Below are 19948 nucleotides of genomic sequence, written 5' to 3' on the forward strand. Positions count from 1 at the left end.
ACTTCTCACAGTAATCCTCTCCAGACTCAGGTCCAGCACTCTTTAAGTTTGATCACATATTTACATTGTTCCTCGAAAAAATGTCACGTTTATTGACTTTTTGTTGAAGCATTTGTTGGGTGGGAGTTTGGGATGTTAGCTCACAGGTGATTTCTTTACTATGACTCCATATAAGAAGAGCTTAAACTCCAGCTCTGTGTTTTTAAAGGCTGCTTTAAGCTCGCGTGTCTTTATAACTTCCTTTACAGGTACAAGGTGTCTGTCTGTTTCAGGTGATTATGGGCTTCACTTTGAGGATACTGAGTATATATGATGTCGTCCTCCTTAAGGATGTCAGCCTTTTGGGGAGACTTGGTAAAAAGAAAAAAGAAACTCGAGGTTGGAGGGGGGAAAAAAACGGGAAAGCCATCATCATCTGTTTCTGAGTAGACGGGCGCGCGGCAGAGAAAGGGTTAACAGTCACATGGTAGCGGGTGGTATTATCGGCCTTGGGCTGTAAAAAAAAAAAAAAAAAAAAAAAAAAAAAAGTGTATGCAGAGAACAAAGAAATCAGAGTGTATTTAAAGAGAAGTCGGCCGGGATCGTGCAGCCGTGTGACTCCAGGCACCAAGCTGCGCTCCTCACCCTCCAGCTCAGCGCGGCTCCGGACGGCGCGAGGATGCGGACTTCTCTGCTCGTGTGCTGCTGCGCCTTGGCGCTGCAATGCCTCCCGAGCACGCTTTGTCTCCCGGCGCGGGGATCCGACAGGTACAAGGTGGCACCGGTGAGTGTGTGTGAGCGTCTACTCATTTTTACTTGATGCAAAGTTGGATGAAAAACAGAGCGGGAGAACTTTCCTCTGCGGGACTTCTGTTGATGATTTGTGCGCGTGATTAGTCCGCTGTTACGCGCACGAGGACTGATTTATGTCTGTGCATTTTAAGGGAATGTGCTTTGTTGACTTTCTTCATTCTTTCTGCTGCTACAAGTTGCTCCCCAACCCCCTAAACACACACACACACACACACACACACACACACACACACACACACACACACTCTCTCTCTCATGTGAACTGTGCAGACGCTTTATTTGCTCTTTAATCGTCGCCACATTATTGCATGCAGAATCACTTTCAGGTTGAAGTAAGATTTCTCACTGCAGCTACAAGTACCCCCGTACCCCGTTAACGCGCACGCGCGCACGCACGCTCCCGCCTCGGAATCATCAGCACCAATGACACTAATGCGGTAATGAAGAAAATGGGTGTTTTACGCGCGCTCGTGCAGGAGCTGACCTGCCACTGTAATTAGCCCGCGAGCTGCTCTTACTTTGAAGAAATGACTATCATCACTTTGATTTTTTTTGTCGGCTCAGCATGTGAAGCAGCCATGACTTCGCAGACCCCCCCCCCTCGCCCCCCCTCTCGTGCGTGCAGGATGACAGCGGACTGTTTTGGTTTTGCTTCAGGTCTGCTCTCCGAGGAGGGAGGGAGCACAGAAATGTAGAGGTTGCTGAGTTCCCCTGTCTGCAGGGCAGGAAACTGTAATAACAGGTCTTAAAGGCATTTTGTCAACAACACCATAAAAGAGAGGAGGGGTCCCTCCATATGGACCCGTCCTGACGGCGTCAGCGGCACGCGCTACTAAAACTGTCACTCAGCAGTTTCTCTGTTCTGGTGCTGCTTCATCTCACGCTAATGGTTTCTTGAAGTCTCACTTCAGGGTTTGAACACGTGACATCCGGCTGCTTCTGAATATTTATGTAATCTTCTTGATATGATCTAGTGTTCACTTAATTCAGTCGTGATGATGGTGCAGGAAAGGTCGTTGTTGTCTGAGAGGAAGTGAATTAAAGTTTTTTTGTTTATGTCCTCTCAGACTCTCGTGCATGTTTCTCCACAGGAATGTCACTGCGTGTGTTTACATCCAGCTTTTAAAGCCTCCTGTTTTCATGTAAACATCAGCTCTTGTCCAGTTTTCAGAAAAATGACGTTGCTACCTGATGATCTCAGAAAAAAACATCTCAATCCGGATTCTGACACCATCAGGTTTGCATGACTTCCTGTGCTTCTGCAGCCGGCCCCTAGTGGACACTCGAGGAACTGCATCAGCATCGGCTTCATTATTCAACACTTGGAGGTTGCAGCTTGATAAAAACTATTGTATGACACACGAGTCGAAGAAGACAGCGAGTTTTGATTTGGTCACACAGGAGCCAATCACTGGCAGCGCCCGCCAAACATGAACGATTTTCTGTCCTCGAACATTTTGGGGTCAAAAAGTCCGGAAACGATCAAACGGAGGATCATCTGCTCACTGTTCTTTCAACTCTTCATCCCTTTATGTGTAAATAGCTCATTAATCTACGTAGAAGACGTTCTGTGTCACGAAGGCGACCGGCCGACGGCGTGAGAGTCCCGTTCAAACGGGACTCTCTGATTGGGCGAAATCGAAGGAGCTGGTTGGGACTTAACGAGTCGTCAAACACTCGGTGTTTGTGCGTGCTTTGAATACTTCTCACAGGGTTTTTCAGACGTCAGCACTTTGTTGTGTTCTGACATGTTTTGGTGTCAACAGCGTGATTATCTGAAAGCTGAAGACGGACTTCTCGTCCAGCTCCACACGGTCCGGTCCGGTCCGGCGTGCACCTGTGATGACAGCGTTGTTATGTCTGCTGGTCATTTCTCTGCAGGGTCTAATCTGCCGTCTGCTCGGCGTGTTGACGGAGGAGTGAGTGATTACGCGGGTCCGGACAGGCCTGAGTGTCTGAGGCATTCAGGGGGCAGCCTGTTTTCTCTCCTCAGCGGAGAGGGGCGGAGCTAACTGATAACTGTGCTGATATGGCTGCTGTCAATAAAGCCCAGTCCCCTTCCTGCTCGGTGCCATCATGTGGAGGGTCGGTGCGATGCGATTGGTCGGGGGAACCATGAGAGCGAAGGTGACAAGAGAAGCGGCCGGGTTCCCATCGAGTGGATGTAGGTCACAGCTGTGACACAGTGGGGGGGGGGGGGGGGGGGGGGACCTCTTTCAGGAAGTGAATCAAGAGCTTTTGTTAGTTAGAGAGAGGAGCCTCGCTCTGATTCACTCACGGACAGAGAGAGAGAGAGAGAGAGAGAGGCCGCATCAAAGCCCGTCAAAGTTCTGGCGAGGACCGTCGGCGTCCAAAGTTCATCTACATATCTCGGTTTGCAGCTGTCAGCTGATGTAACCGTGCCGCTGCACCTCCGCAGAGTGGACGCCACTTTCCTTCGCTCTTATTGGCCTCCACGCCGGTCATGTGACGACGAGCTACTTTAATGTCTGCTGGCCCACTGCGACAACAGCCAGAACACAAAGGCGCCAAAATAACCTGAAACAAGGCGACCCGGGTTCCTCCTGGGGGGGGGGGGGGGGGGGGGTCATCGTGACCCGCCATGACTCCTCACTGAGTCATCCTGCAGGGGGACGAGGTCCAACGTCCCAGCAGAGGGACGGTTCACGTCAGCGTCTGCGGCCTGTTTCTGAGACGGACGATGCCCCCCCCCCCCGCCCGCCCCCCCCCCCTTTAAATAAAAAGCTTATCTGCCTCTTGCTGTAAACACTCATGACTTGCTTCCTCTCGCTCATGTTCACAGATATGTTTCTGATTTAACTCTTCGTGTTCAGCCTTAAAGCTCCACGCTCGCTCACTTAGATATCATCTTTCCTCATTTCCTTTTCCATGAAATCCTTTTTCACCCTCAGCCTCTCTGCTGCAGCTGAAGCTCTCCTTCGTCTTTTAAAGAGGATTATCCTCCAGGACTCGTTTGGTTTCTCTTCCTCTATTTGCCTTTTCTGTGATTTGTCCGTTTAGTTTTGTGTTTCTCGCTCCGTCAACCTTAAAGAAGTACTCCAAACATTCATCTTTGACGCTCCACTGCTGGTGTTGATAACGGTTAAAACTAACGATCTTCTTTTTGGTTCTGGTTTAGGCTTAATATGTAGCTCCGCCCCCTAGTGTTTAAAATGGGTACTGCAGTCTAAACTCTAATCATCACAGAGAGCTGTCTCCCCCCCTCCTCTCACACAGATCAGCATGTGGTGGACACTGTAGCTTCAGTGTTTAGCCAGCTCTGCATGTAGAGACACTGTAGCTTCAGTGTTTAGCCAGCTCTGCATGTAGAGACACTGTAGCTTCAGTGTTTAGCCAGCTCTGTATGTGGTGGACACTGTAGCTTCAGTGTTTAGCCAGCTCTGCATGTAGAGACACTGTAGCTTCAGTGTTTAGCCAGCTCTGCATGTGGTGGACACTGTAGCTTCAGTGTTTAGCCAGCTCTGCATGTGGTGGACACTGTAGCTTCAGTGTTTAGCCAGCTCTGCATGTGGTGGACACTGTAGCTTCAGTGTTTAGCCAGCTCTGCATGTGGTGGACACTGTAGCTTCAGTGTTTAGCCAGCTCTGCATGGGTCTGTAAAGCTTTCTGCGTTCTAACCTCTCTCCATGTTTCATCTCCAACATTGATCCTAGTTTGAGCAGCTTTCTGCTGCTGGAGCTTATTAGAAACATGCAGAGGCTTTTTAGCTCGGGTACAATCACTTCTATCTGAAGCAGTTCCACTGCCCGCTTCCATCGCTGCAACACCTGTTCACCTGATAACTGCTCTCATATCTGGCAAACCCAGGGGCGTTCAAAACGGCCTTCAAAGCCCCGCCTACCTTCTCTGGTCCAATCAGATCCAGAGCATTCAGGAGCAGAATCTAAAGTTAGAAGGAGGACATACTGGCTGCTGCATTGTTGTCAGAGTTTCCTTCACATGAAATAACCTGCAGGTTGGGTTTTGTTGCTTTAAGATGAAGCCCGGCTCGCTGCGTTCATGTATGGACAAATCTTGGCTCCACGTTGCGGTGCTTGATGACAAGATGTGAAGCACACGGGGGTCTGACAGAGGTATTCAGAGGAACGTGTCTGTGCACGGAGTGACGGAGGGGCGTCTACGGTCTGACAGCAAACCCACCTACACCATCAACATCATCTTCCTCCCACCGGGTCAACGGGTCGTACTCTGACATGACCGAGAACCTGCAGGAGCCAGAGGGGCGTTTCCCCCACGCGTTCACCTTTCTGCTACATGGACTCAGGTGTCGCCGCCGCCGCAGTCAGGCTCAATAAAACCAGGTATTTCTGGTATTTGGTGAGACGTTCTAACTTCCTCTCCCCTGCATGTTGAAGGCTGTGTTACATTATTACATTCTTCCTCGCCTTTATTCATTCTTGAGATGTTTCACGTGGAAGCACAAAATCCCCCGTCCCGTTTTATGGTCGCTCACCTGGTGGAGCGTGCACCTGATGAGAAGGAGTCAAACCCTCGCCCTCTGCTGCTCGCCAATCTCACCGTCTCCGCCTCCGCCCAACATTTGTGCTCCATCTTCAGCCTGTACTTAAAAAAAACCCCCAAAAAAGACGAAAACATCATTCATGAACACGACCACGCTCCCCTGAAGAACTCGAGAACCAAATGTAGATTCATCCGCGACAGAAAGTAGTCCCAAAACTAATTTTCCCGAGAGCAGATTGATGGGATATTTTTGTCTTTTTAAAATAAGTTGTTTGTGTCTTTGCTCCTCCAAATACTACGGCACCAAATGTGGATTCATCCACCCCGGAAAGTAGTCCCCAACAAAACAGTGTTCCCGTAGCAGGAAATGAAGATTCAGGAAGTTTAAGAGCGCAGTCGGTCCGTACTGCGCTTCACCTCGACTTGAACGCCCCCCCCCTTTTTTTTTTTTCAGAGTTCGTCTGTCTTGTAAACTGAGCACGCTCCATGACCACGTAAAACCGTGCATGTTTAGTGTTACGACGTTATGTACAGAGGTACCCGTTAAGGGGAGGGGCCAATCGTTCAGCACGTTACAGGCCGAGTGTGAGTGCGCCCTGAGAGTATAAACAGACCGCCTTCGTCTTTGTTCCTCTCATTATTTATCCCAGATAAATTATTAAAGTGTGAGCGCAGGACGTTCTCGGAGGTGCTAATGTGCCTGTCGGAGTTTGACCTTGAACCGTAAAGGTCAAAGCTGTCAGGAATCAGGAACATTTAGGGTCTTTACTCAGCAGCGGGGTCAGACAGGTCAAACAATCCATTTAACACAAACAGTGTCTGTGTGTGTGTGTGTGTGTGTGTGTGGGGGAGGGGGGGGCGAGGGGGGGTCTGGAGGGGGTGAGGCGTTTAAACACACGTTTTTGGTTTTGGTCTCCGTCTGTCGTATGACAGAGGCGGCGCCCGGTTCACCCGCACTCAGAATTACCACAAGTTTTTACGAGCCTGAAAGCCGACACTCCCTCCTGCTCACCTCTCTGATTGGGATCAGGCGGCGGCTGAGGGTGTGTGTGTGTGTGTGTGTGTGTGTGGGGGGGGGGGGTAAGGTCTAAACGTTCTGGTTAGAGGTCAGAGGTCGTCTCCAGACTCGGTGATTCAGAGTTCAAATCCGAGTCCTGAAACAAACAGAGGAGGAGAGAAAAACACCCAGCTGGACGCTACAGGAGCCCGGAGGGGCCACAAAGGCTGCAGACGTTACCTGCTGAAGACTTACAGACTCATGACCACGTAAAGGGGCGGGGCCTGTAAACTTTAAATCAACATTCACCACTGAGTTTGGCCATGAAAAGAATGTTCTACTTCTTGGGGCCATTTTTTTTCCGTCTTTAAAGGGAGAGCTGGTGAGAGACGACGGAGAGAGACGGGGGTCGACATGCAGCAAAGGGTCAAGGTCAGTGTGGCGAGGACTGCTGCCTCCGTGCATGTTGAGATAACCACGTGCTCTGCGCTGGCCAGAGGGCGTTTCAACACCTGATGAAAACCGTTTATCAAAGGAGGGACAGAGAGCAGCCAGATCGCAAAGTTCAACGTCTTTAAACTCAGAGCGGCGAAATGATCCTTCACACGTGTGTGAGAGTTCAACTCTGTGATATCAGAGAAACACCCCCCCCCCCCCCCCGGGCAACAATACGAGCAGCTAAATCTCCTTAAACAAAGTGAGCACAGGAGGACGGGGTGTGTGTGTGTGTGTGTGTGTGTGTGTGTGTTTGCTCTGGGATCCAGACCCATCAGTCACTGTGTTTCTGCAGTCTGCAGCACATTCCTCCAGTCCTGCTGTGTTTTGTTCCCCTTTAAAACTACAACAGCGACACAGAGGCGAGCGAGCAACAACAACAACAACAACAACAACAACAACAACAACGCCGTGATGACTTCACCGTGAAGAACTCAGCTGGCAGCGTGTGCAAGTCGACTTCAGGTGACGCCATGTAAAAGTTGAGCTCCCTCTGTTCAAATAAAAATAAAGACTCAGCAAAGTCAAATCATTAATGGGCCAATCAGAGAGCTGCTCTCCTCCTCTGTGATCAATCAGCCAATCAGAGAGCTGCTCTCTTCCTGTGTGATCATGAAGGAAACCTGCTGTGTTGAAGCTTCTCTGACAACAATGCAGCAGCCAGTATGTCCTCCTTCTAACTTTAGATTCTGCTCCTGAATGCTCTGGATCTGATTGGACCAGAGAAGGTAGGCGGGGCTTTGAAGGCCGTTTTGGACACCCCTGGGTTTGCCAGATATGAGAGCCTCTTTGTATGAATAAAGGTAAGACGCTCTGACTGATGTCCGTCGTTGTGTTTGCAGGTCTCTGAAAAGCACCCGGAGCTGAAGAAGAGGGGGCGGCTTCCTCACCCTCAGGATTCAGTCAAAGAGCTGAGCTCACAGACAAACACCTCCGACACGTGGAACAGACCTCGCTGTGGCGTCCCGGACTTCCCCGCCCAGAGGGAGGTGCACTATCGAGGCCGACAACGCCAGAGACGCTTCGTCCTGTACGGAGGACATTTGGAGAAGACTGACCTCACCTACAGGTACGGAGTGTGGACACTTTGAGAGCTGGTCGTCCTAAGACGGCCTCCACAACCGCTGTTTCAGCGCGCTTCTCATTGTTGCTGGGTTTACGACAGTTTCACGCTTCCTTCGGTGCCTTCGTCAGATGTTTTTAAGAAAACGGGTGGAACGGGTTCAAGTCCTTCAAAACCGTTTTTCTGTTTTCTTTATTTTTCTTTGTCTCGGATACGAGGAATAAAATTGCTGCAGACATTGCAAGAAAAAAACCAATTAATACAAATGTGCAACATATCAGCTTCTCCTGCTACCAGTTAACCAGCGTCACTCTCACGTACATCCTTCCCCACTCTCTCTCTCTCTCCCTTGTTTCTGACTCGACCCAAACGCTGAACTACGTTGTTTTTGTGTTGAAAATGAGCGCCGGCCCTTTAAGAAAAGATCTTGTGGAATATGAAGAATCGAACCTGAGACTTAAAGTAAGTGAGCGCTGGTTTTCTTTCATGTGAGTGGTGGGCGGCAGCGCGCAGTGTCTGCGTCTCTGTCTGCGTCTCCTGGGGTCTCTCTCATTGTAGTCCAGTTTATTAAGACGGAGAGAGAGAGAGAGAGAGAGAGAGAGAGAGAGAGGAGGCGGGCTGACCACAGACTAATAACAGTGAGCTTGGTCGGCCCAATAAAGCGCCCTCATTTCTACCTGACACAGTGATGTGGTTGAGCAGGACTCAAGCGAGTGCCTGGGTTTACGTGTTGGCGTTTCGAGCTGTGGAGGCGAGTTGTGGCGTGACACCTGAAGTCCTGCTGAGTCAGCAGAGAGCGGGCGGAGGAGGTGTTTTATCGGCTTTAACGAAGCAGAAAAGGAGCTTAGAGGGGGGGGCCTGCAAACTCGTTAAGACTCAGACCCTTTGAGTTCCAGTCATAGATTTTATATGGTAACTTCTTTAAACACGTCTTTAATGGTCACACTGGGACTGCACACACACGTTACAGTCAGGGTTCGTCATTTCCTCCAGATCCACTTTTTCAGATTCTGGTTGAAATAGTCTCTAGGTCCTGATAGAAATGAATAACTCCTGTTCTCAGAGGGAGGGGCGTGGCTTAAGAGGGAGCACAGAGGGGGGAGGGGCGAGGCTTTAGAGGGAGCACAGGGGGGAGGGGCGTGGCTTTAGAGGGAGCACAGAAAGGAAGGGGCGTGGCTTTAGAGGGAGCACAGGGGGGAGGGGCGTGGCTTTAGAGGGAGCACAGAGGGGGGGAGGGGCGTGGCTTTAGAGGGAGCACAGAGGGGGGAGGGGCGTGGCTTTAGAGGGAGCACATAGGGGGCGTGGCTTTAGAGGGAGCACAGAGGGGGGAATGGGGTGTGGCTTAAAGGGAGCAAGGAGGGGCGTGGCTTTAGAGGGAGCACAGAAAGGAAGGGGCGTGGCTTTAGAGGAAGCACAGGGGAGGGGCGTGGCTTTAGAGGAAGCACAGGGGGAGGGGGCGTGGCTTTATATCTTTTTCTTGTGTAAAAAATGATCAGAACACTTCGCTGTTGCTCGCTTCAGCACAGCGGACATTTTTCTAACGTTAACATGAACACACACTCATCCGCTGCTCGTCTCTAACAAACGTCTCTTTGATGAACATCGTGACATATTAAAGATGGTGGTTTGTTGGAGTGAAGAGATGATGATCCGAAGGGCGTGAAGAACCCTCAGGTGTGATTACCTGTGTGAAGCTCAGATGAGTCACATCAAGAAAAGAATTTCATCTTTTATCTACTTTAATCCGTCTCCGTTACTCATCTCAGGTTTTTCCTGGTGGAAAGATTTTTGTTTTTGGCGGGATTCTTCCTCCCACCTCTTAAAAAAAAAAGAGGGACTCTTCTAACTGATCTTTTTTTTTTTGAGTTAAAGCGAAACAAACTGGACTGTAGGGGTCCAGGGGTGCAGCTGTCCTCGGCTCAGTGGACCAATCAGAGAGCCAACAAAGGGTCAGCTGACTCAATGCAGCAGAAAACGAGGATTCATCCCCCTGTGAATAAACGTACACATTAGTTCTCCTGTTTCACTTTACTCAAGAGGCTGCAGCTGAGATTTATGCACCTCGCATTTTTCTTTAAATGAAAACCACATTTCCCATAAACCCCTGCGTCTTACTTTCAGGTCCTCAGGTTTCACACCAGCAACCCTAGCAGGGACGACTTTGAACCTTTGCTTCAGTTTGATCAGCTGCTCAGAAGTAATCTAATGTAAGAACTGGAATATTTCAGACAGGTTTTGTGTTTTTAATCTGCTTTAAGGTGAGGCAATAATCACGTCTGAAATTATGGGATGTTTGCATGGCTTCACATTAAGGCTGAACCATTTATCGTTTTCTGATTCTATTCTGCGCATGCGTGTGTGTGTGACTTCTTTAGCCTGATACACGGCTCGACAGATAGCTCACAGGTTTCCTCCAATAAAGAAGCTGAAGTTTCTGTGTCCAGTCTTTAATAAAGGAAGCTGTTAAACTAAACAGACATCAAACATAAGTTAATCATCTCATAATATGCTAAACAACCGAAAAGTCCGCTAGCTTGATGCTAACGTCTATGAGAATTTGAATAGGAATACTAGCAGTTAGCATCGCGGATGTATCAATTGTTGTTATCTCACGTAAACATACTTAAACAAACTCAAAATAAACAATGAAAGATCTGAACATGAAATGATGCTCACAGGTAAATGTTTCAGCCGTATGGCTAGAAGAAAATATGGAGACATTGTTAGCTTCTCTTGTTTCATAACTTCTGTGAACTAAGTCACCTACGGCAACCCCAAAGGCCCAAAATATATATCAACACTTCAGAGCAGATTTCTGTCAAACTGACACTAAAAACAAGAACATCACACCGTCTGTGTGTTTCTTCTTCATAAATAAATCTGAAATCAATTCTTAACTTTAGTTTCCATTCTATTAATTTAAAGTTCAGGCATTTAACGTTTTAACTGGTGTGATGTCATTTCCTGTCATGTTTGTAAATGTTGCTGTACATTGAGAACATTGCACGAGCTTGATTTGAAGAAAATCGTGATCAAAATCGAAATCGCAATTTCTGCCAGAAAAATCGCAATTCAATCTTTTCCGAAAAATCGTTCATCCTTATTTCACATAAATGATCAGTTTAGAAATGATGAAGTAAAAACGTTCAGAAAGGAAGCCGTGAACAAAGAGCCGACATGAAAAGAGATGAAAAGCTTCGGGTATGTTTTTAATTATTTGTGAGATCTTTACGCATCAGCGTTCGCTGCTCTTTGGAGGTTTTGCCGTCACCCCCACCTGGGAGGAGAAGTCGGGGTAGAGACAACGACATGAACAACAGGAGGATCCATCCAAACATAAAACACCTCTTAATGGGACTAATTAACATGCCGTGTCTTGTTTGATGATTTAGGAGGATTAACATGTTGGAACATTTTCTTTCTGTGCAGCCAGGTTTGGTTCCAGAGTGCCAAACTAAAAAAGCTGCACATACCGAGGGCGGCTGGCAAACAGCTTTATAGCTGCAGAGAAGTGAACAGGTCCGGACACATGAGCGCGTTAGCAAACAAGCACTGAACTGTTCCTTTAAGTGTCCTATGAATGTGCAGGGACACGCCGTTACAAACTCAACAAATAAAGACGACAAGACATTTTCTAAAATTCACAAACACACTGACTAGCTTAGCGTAGCTTAGCATAGCCCACCGGAGACAGAACCGTTAGGAGAGGGGGAGAGAGAGGGAGGGAGGGGGGAGGGGGAGGGAGAGAGAGGGAGAGAGTGAGCATTTATTTATTTCATTTGTTTATTTTATTATTATTATCAAAATTATTTATTTATGTATTTTTTATTTATTTATTTATATTATTTATTTCACTGCATTTATTATTATTATTTATCTTTAATTGTTAGAATATTATTTATAATCTTTTATTTTAAATCATTTTTTTAAATAATTTGTAATAATAACAGCTACAGGACTAATCTCCAGTCTTGGTCCTGCAGCTGGAGAGATGCTGGTTCACTTTCTGCGCATTGTGCCGAGCTACCCTTGAGCAAGGCCCTGGTTCTTTAAGTCCCGCCCAATAAAAGATTTAGCTCGGATCGTCTGTGCTAATCATTAGCATCCATCACCACAGCTGAAGACAGGGTCCAATACTTGTCGAGTATTTAAAACAAGTTAAAAACACCCAACATGAACTGTTTCCTCTGAACCTCACAGTTTAAAACACAACAAACACCAACGTTTCCATAGCTTACGACTCTTTATTCAATGATTTTATCCATCGTGAGACGTTGCTGGCAATTAGCTTCTCCCAGCATGCTCTGCAGGCCGTGGTCGAAGTCCCGGCCTGGAGCCGAGCGGCCGACAGCTTCTCCCTGTACTCCTGCATGTCACTCAGAGAACTCAAATGACTCTGGATCTGGAGCTGCAGCTGCTCCTTCAGCTCCTCCGCATATGTGACCTGAGTGTCTAACATCTCTTCGTACTTCTTCATCATCTCATCTGAAGCCTCCATTCTTTTCTGAGCTTGCTGCAACAACTCGCCCTTCCTGTTGGCGTCCTCTTTGGTCTTTCGCAGCTCGTCTCTGGTCTTTTCCAGCTCGTCTCTGGTCTTTCCCAGCTCGTCTGTGTTCTTTCCCAGCTCGTCTGTGTTCTTTCCCAGCTCGTCTCTGGTCTTTCCCAGCTCGTCTGTGTTCTTTCCCAGCTCGTCTGTGGTCTTTCCCAGCTCGTCTGTGTTCTTTCCCAGCTCGTCTGTGGTCTTTCCCAGCTCGTCTGTGTTCTTTCCCAGCTCGTCTGTGTTCTTTCCCAGCTCGTCTCTGGTCTTTCCCAGCTCGTCTGTGGTCTTTCCCAGCTCGTCTGTGTTCTTTCCCGGCTCGTCTGTGTTCTTTCCCGGCTCGTCTGTGGTCTTTCCCGGCTCGTCTCTGGTCTTTCCCAGCTCGTCTCTGGTCTTTCCCAGCTCGTCTCTGGTCTTTCCCAGCTGGTCTCTGGTCTTTCCCAGCTCGTCTCTGGTCTTTCCCAGCTGGTCTCTGGTCTTTCCCAGCTCGTCTGTGTTCTTTCCCAGCTCGTCTCTGGTCTTTCCTGGCTCGTCTGTGGTCTTTCCCAGCTGGTCTCTGGTCTTTCCCAGCTGGTCTCTGGTCTTTCCCAGCTCGTCTCTGGTCTTTCCCAGCTCGTCTCTGGTCTTTCCCAGCTCGTCTCTGGTCTTTCCCAGCTGGTCTCTGGTCTTCTTCAGCTCCTCTTTGCTGAGCTGCGGCCTCACGTTCTGCTCCTGGACGCCTCTGTCTCCTTCCTGCTGTTGGCTGTTTGACTCGGTTGTCATTTTCTCCACTGATTTCTGTTTCTCCAGCTCCGTATTCAGCTCCTCGACCTGCTTCTTCTGCAGAGCTTCCCTATCCTGCTCGCAGACTCTCAGCCTCATAGCGGACTTGAAGGCTTTCATCTCCATCATTCGGTGCGGATGCTTTCTCCGTGTCGGACGATTGTTTGTGTCTGAATCAAAAGTTCTTCTAACCTGCTGTTGTCATAGCAACAGTTTTAAAGTCCTCAGTCCTCATGACGACGACGTCACTGCTGTTCGTTTACTTTTTAAAATCTCCTTTTGGCCCCTCGAGTTGAAAAATCACAACAACAGGGCGAGTTTTAGATTTAACTGAAACTTGACTGTTGCTAAGCAACCCGAACATTCCCTTCTACTGTTGGTGTCCATGGTAACCACGGAGCAGCCACTCGGTAGTTTGAACCTTTGAACTCTCCTACATGAGAGCAGACGATGCAGGCCCCGCCCCTTTTGGGGTGAAAACCTTCTTTCCAAATGAATGGCTGTGAATGGAAAATTTTGGCGTTTTAGCGGGAGGGAAAACTTTTTTTTTTTTTACCTCGATTGCTACGGCCAGTCTGTTGAGCAGTTGTATTATCGGGTTGCTGGTAGACGTCGTCGGCGTCATTACATCGAAAAAATTAACAACATAGGCGTCAAAGAGAGTCCGTTCATCCTCCCCTCCCCACCTCGTGGTCGGAGGTTTCATACGCCGACCTTTACAATGACCTTATTGAGTCATCAGGTCACAGCCCTGACCTGACCTACGAGTCTTTCATGTGTAAGTTTGTGTCAATAAGGAAAACGATTCAACTAATAAGCGTAGGCTACATTTGTGTTCACCCAAAAGGGGGCGTGGCCACTCTGCCGAGCCGGAAGTGACATTGGGCTGCTCGTCTTAATACTTCCTGTTATCAGTATGGGTTGCCTGGCAACCAGAGAGAAATCAGGTAGTCACTGAGCCGAGTTTCCGGCTCTAGCACGAGACGAAACGTTGGAACAAACGCGGCAGGAAGTGATCTAAAATAAAAGTGTCTTTATGGTCGCAGGACACAGACTACGATGTGTCCTGCAGGTGAGGGAAGGAGCGCTCTCTGCTTTATTTCACGCCTCACACTGGGTGGTTTGAGGAGGAGTCGCCCGTGCTGTGATGAGTCAGCGAGCCTGAGGGCTTCAGGACCGGCACGCCCTCCTGAGCTGACAGCGAGGCTGGTGGTCCCTCGCTGCTCCTGTACCCGTGTGTGTGTGTGTGTGTGTGTGTGTTAATGACACCTGTATTCTCCTGCAGGATCGTCAGGTTCCCCTGGCAGATGGGCGAGGAAAAGGTCCGCCGTGTGTTTCGGGAAGCACTGAAGATCTGGAGTGACGTCACGCCGCTCACCTTCACAGAAGTCCACAGCGGAAAGGCGGACATCCGCATCGACTTCACCAGGTGAGAGGACGCAGAGGACAAGAGGAAGGAGTCCAAAAGTGTAACGTGTGCAAAGACTAAAGTCTGACAGATATCACAGGTTGTCAAACTTTTAGACACCTCGTGTTTTAAAATGAGAGGCGCCGCCGTCTCCACCTGGCGTTTTTCTCTGGGCAGAAAAGCGATGGATGTTGTATGCGCAATCTTTATGTTTTGTTTTTTCTACATTTATCATCGCAGGCGTTTAACTTGTTCCTACTTTAAGCCGTCTAACTCCGTCTCACCCGCAGGTACTGGCACGGAGACAACCTCCCCTTCGACGGCCCGGGTGGGATCCTCGCTCACGCCTTCTTCCCCAAAACGCACCGACAGGGCGACATCCACTTCGACTACGACGAGTCGTGGACCCTCGGGAACCACATGGGTGAGAGACAAAGGAGACTGATTCTGAGAGCTGACCTGCTCTGGTTTTAAAACTACAATAACGTCGACATCTAAAAATGATGAACCACATGAACCAGATGTGCTGTTTCATCCCCCCCGCCCCGCAGGCACAGACCTCCTGCAGGTCGCCGCCCATGAGTTCGGGCACGTCCTGGGCCTGCAGCACTCCCGAGAGCCGGGGGCCATCATGTCGGCGTACTACTCGTTCTCCTACCCGCTGAGGCTGAGCGAGGACGACAAACGAGGCATCCAGTACCTGTACGGCGCTCACCCTCATGTGCTGCCCCCTCCCCCGCCCCCTCCCCCGTCGAACCCTGAGACCAACGAGATCGTCACCAACGTAAGTGGAAACAAAGAGGAAGAGACTTCACATAAGCTAAAAATAACCTCCGTTATTTCTCGCTCAAAGCTTTATTTAAATAACGCCTTAAACATCAGAGAACACGACAAAGCAGATCTGTGTCAGTCGGTCAGTCGCTCGCCTGTTTTCAGCTCTATGTAACTCTGTCAGCAGGTCCAGGTCTTACGTCAAGTACTTACGTCTTTATAGCGCTAGTACATAAAGCTACAAAGACGCCAGCTAGCCCGCATCCATACTGTTTGATACGACGACTCAGAGGAAGAGAACGGAGACGGAGGAAGAGAAAAGGAGAGAGAGAGTGAGCGAGTACGAAGCAGAGACACAGATATTAGTCAACAGATTGAGACGTAACGTTAGCTTGTTTCATTAGCGTTGTCTTTTCGTGACGTGTTTAGCAGATTTACCGGCTGCAGGAAGTCGTCTAACTCGAGTTATGTCTAAATAAATCTAAATCCTAAAATCTCTCGACATCGAGCTGCAGACTCAGATTCTTTTTTCAACAAATGCATGTTGTCTCTGAGGTGGAGGCGTACCTGCTCTGTGTTTTACCACAGTGCAGTTGCAGTAAGAGACCTTTGGTCGGCGCCAAATTCCTTTGTTGCTTTAATACCTAAAGGTCACATGACCTCCTCTTCAGGTGTGTTGTTGTAAATCCACTCTGATCCTGTATTTGATCATGTCTATAAACCCCTCTATTTCAGCCCTGCTCAGAACAGGCTGTTTCTGTGTCTGTAGCTTTAAATATGTAAATGAGCTGTGTCTGACCACGCCCCCTCTCTGGAAGGGCTCGGGTGTACTCGCTGCTTTCTGGCTCCATGTCCTGTTGTTTACGGTGAGAAGGCAGACTCAGAGGGCAGAACAAACACCTAGCTGTGGGAGTGTCACCCACCTGGGGGAGGGGCTACTGCCCTTTGTGATGTCATGAAGGGAACATCTCCAAACGGCCTGTTTGAGCACACATTTTCTGAAAAGTGCAGCAGGCAGAAGACGGAGAGGATGGACTTTTCTCATCACTGGGGGGTTTGTAGACAGACATGTTAGAGGAACATGGAGGAGAGGATTCTGGGTAAATTCATGAGTTTCATCTTCTGAAAGAGGTCAGGGCTGTTTTCAGCGGTGGATTAACCGACATTGTGTGGTGTGTCTGGTCAGTTTGATTCTTTGTTTAAGTCAGAATAAACGAGTGTGTGAAGTCATCGTGGTGAGTAAACAGTGAGGCTCACTAATGTGTGTTTAAAAGATTTTGGACAACAATGGAGCTCTGTGTCGCTGCGAGGAGGCGATCCACAGGGGAGTGTTTGTTTGTAGCATCACTGGATTCGTTTTGGGAAGAAGGAAAAACATGCGACGGCAGGAGCCCTGTACTTTGGGAGGCGGTGGATTTCTGTGGTTTAAACACATAAATATGAGCGGACATCTTTGAAACGGCACCGTTGATTTAAAGACGGGGTCGAACACAGGCGTCATCTTTTTATTCCCTGAAGAATTCTTCTCAGGCGAACTCTTCCACGCATGATTCATCTTTCTCGTAAAACGTGTAACTGAGAAGTCTTCAAGTGACAGTCCGAGCTTCCTCTGATTTATTTCGGGATCCTTCAGGCGGCACTTTGACACTCCATCACACTACAGTAAAAAAAAGCTCCTTGTGTTTTTCACTCCACAGCCCGACGCCTGCCAGACGGACTTTGATGCCGTGTCTATGATCCGAGGGGAGCTGTTCTTCTTTAAGTCGGGCTACGTGTGGCGGATAAGAGACGGCCATCTGGAGAGCGGTTACCCGGCGCTGGCGTCCCGTCACTGGAGGGGGATTCCCGACAACATCGATGCCGCCTTTGAAGACAAGTCGGGAAATATCTGGTTCTTTCAAGGTGAGACGAGGGGACGGGGGGGGAGCTGCTTTTTTGTGGTTTGTGGTTTCATGTGAGCGCAGGATCGCCGCGCAACGCTCACCTTTGGACGAGTTTTTACAGGCGTTAGTAACGGACGGCGCCGCAGACTTCCTGTGAATAGATGTGGTGAAGGTGGAGTGTGTTGAGACCACCTTTAAAGGTGAGAAAAAAGGAGTGGTATGTCACTCTGCCCCCTAGTGTTTAAAATGAGTACTGCAGTCTAAACTCTAATCATCACAGAGAGCTGGCTCCGCCCCTCCTCTCACACAGCTCAGCATGTGGTGGACACTGTAGCTTCAGTGTTTAGCCAGCTCTGCATGTGGTGGACACTGTAGCTTCAGTGTTTAGCCAGCTCTGCATGTGGTGGACACTGTAGCTTCAGTGTTTAGCCAGCTCTCTCAGAGTAAACGCGGTCCGTCCTCTCTCTCTCTCTCTCTGTGCAGGCGAGCACTACTGGGTGTTCGATGCTGAGCGGCAGATCCGAGGACCGGAGTCCATCAGGACTTTAGGGCTCTCGGTCTCGGGGATCCAGGCGGCGCTGCGCTGGGGTCACGACCCCAACTACAACACCTACTTCTTCAAGTCGGGCAGCTACTGGAGGTTCAGCCCGCGAGAGAACCGCGTCGACTCCGTGTATCCGCGCAGCATGCAGGATTGGAGCGGCATCCCCGACGACGTGGACGCCACCTTCAGGGACATCTACGGTACTGCAGGACATAATGACGGTACATCCAGGTCAGCAGTTCATCTTAAACTCGATGATTCACTCACAGGTTTGTCTCGTCTGTGTTCCAGGGTACGCTCACTTCATCCGAGGCCGGCAGTACTGGAAGTTCGATCCTGTCGGGATGAACTCTCTGGAGGGTTACCCCCGATACGTCGGCGTGGACTTCTTCGGCTGTCGAAACGTCTGAATGAAACGAGTTTTTGTTGTTGTTTTTTTGTTGTTGTTGTTTTTAAATGAAGAGCAGTTTTTTAGACCGTTTTCTATTTTCATCCGCTGGATCCAAGAGGAGAAACAAGATGTTCTCTGAATCTGTTCATGCTTTACTCGGTTTACTGAATTTCACCTTCTCCTCAGGAACGCTAAGGTTTGTCTCCTCGGACGTGGCACCTCCTGTGCAGCCACGCTCATATTTATTTTGTCACGGCGAGGCCGAGACGGCGGGCCCCGTACTGACGATGTGACGATCTCACTTCCTGTCTTGAGCCTGAACTTTAAGATTGATGACTCACAGACGTCACCGGAAAGGTCTTCGATGTTCGACTTGGTGTTTTGACTGTTGTTTCTTCTTTTTCATCCCGGGTTGACTCGCCGATCGTCGGGCGTTTGTAGAGCGACGCCAAACGAGAAGCTGCAGGAGGCAGATTTAAACGCCAGTGGTTTCGACGTTATTGATTATTGAGGACGTTGTTTTCCTGGGACTGAATCTATGAGCTGATGTTCAGACAGATTCATCCAGACTGACTCAGGTTGGCCTGATTATAACCTTTAAAGGAGATCTATTCAGCTGACCCAGTGTCAGAGTCACTGAACGCCACTCAACAGGCGTCCCAGAGTGACATCATTCATGGTTAAAGTGACCTTTAATAGATCTCCTTTAAAGTCAATGTGGCCGGTTTCAAACACGCTGCTCAACCCTAAACGCCAACCAGCTGAGATATCGTGTCGGTCTAAAAGCCGCACGAGTTGCACGTTGGACGTATCGCTCTTTATATCACACGTCTCTGCTCTGATTGGTCGCAGCTTCAACAGACACATCGGTCTGTGGCTGCAGGTAAATCAGCATGATCTTTCACACACGTGCACATCGACACACGGGAGGAGAAAGTCAAATGGTTGAATTTTACATTCAAGAAGCACGCCGTTACGTCGCTCCCTTTAAGGTGGCGAGGGGCGCTGCAGCCGAGCTGCTTCTCACCTGAGAGCTCCTGCATGTCCTACAGCTCAAACACGTGAAGAGGTTTTTTGTTGTTATGTCTGATGTCACTCTTGTTGTGAAGCTTCCTGTCAGTGACTCGCTCACCCGCCTGCACGCGTCTGTGGCTCCATGGCGCCCCCTGCAGGACAAGCGTGGCGTTTCCTCTCAGAGTATTTTCTCATGAAGTTATCCTACACTGTTAAAAACATGGTGCTCTATTCAAGTTGGCTTGGTGATGCGTTCAGGGACAGTGGCTGCCGCGTGAATCAGCGGTTCTCAACATGTTAATAAAGGTCAGCTTGTCTCTGCTCCTCGTGCGGTTTTCATGAAGTTCTGAAGGACGTGTACTTTTACTTTTGATACTTTGAGCACTTCCGGCGGATTGAAGTGTTCAGGACTTCCTTTTTTTAAATATCTTTACGACTTTTGGAGTATTTTGATTCTGTAATATTTACTTGAGAAACTGAACTTTAGCAATGAAAGCTCTGAGATGACGTGCACGTGGTGACGAGTCATTTACACTTGTTTTCTTTATTTATCTCGTTTGCATAAAAAAAAAAGTCCGGAGAGATCTGAAGAAAACACGAAACCCCTGGTCATCACTGTTAATGTCCGCTCAGATCGTGTTATTATAAAGACCTCGTGAAATCTCACGTGACGGCCTCTCCGGGGGTCGGGCGCGCGCACATGTTGAGAACCGCTGATGCAGCCCCGCAGGTGAAACGTGAAGGCGTCTTCAGGTGTTGTTTTCTCAGTGCAGGACGCTGACGAGTCGTTACACTCTTCATTTCACACT

At 48.9% G+C, this 19948-nt stretch overlaps 1 protein-coding gene across 1 annotated transcript; it reads left to right on the forward strand.

The window, feature by feature from the left end:
- Window positions 1-620: 620 nt before the first annotated feature.
- On the forward strand, window positions 621-19152 carry LOC306841748 (stromelysin-3-like). Its single transcript, XM_079371711.1, has 8 exons — window positions 621-763; window positions 7609-7835; window positions 14414-14557; window positions 14827-14960; window positions 15088-15320; window positions 17005-17209; window positions 17674-17934; window positions 18026-19152. Exons 1-8 carry the CDS (start codon window positions 659-661, stop codon window positions 18142-18144), a joined length of 1428 nt encoding a protein of 475 aa, XP_079227837.1. The 5' UTR covers window positions 621-658; the 3' UTR covers window positions 18145-19152.
- The last annotated feature ends 796 nt before the right edge of the window (window positions 19153-19948 follow it).

This window comes from Symphodus melops, assembly GCF_947650265.1.
Source record: "Symphodus melops genome assembly, chromosome: 1".
Lineage (NCBI taxonomy): Eukaryota > Metazoa > Chordata > Actinopteri > Labriformes > Labridae > Symphodus > Symphodus melops.

Excerpts from the sequence above, each read along its gene's own strand:
- LOC306841748 (XM_079371711.1), top strand. The coding sequence starts at position 659 with ATGCGGACTTCTCTGCTCGTGTGCTGCTGCGCCTTGGCGCTGCAATGC. Across the intron at positions 7,836-14,413 it reads AAGACTGACCTCACCTACAG|GATCGTCAGGTTCCCCTGGC; the intron begins GTACGGAGTGTG and ends ATTCTCCTGCAG. Across the intron at positions 17,935-18,025 it reads CACCTTCAGGGACATCTACG|GGTACGCTCACTTCATCCGA; the intron begins GTACTGCAGGAC and ends TCTGTGTTCCAG.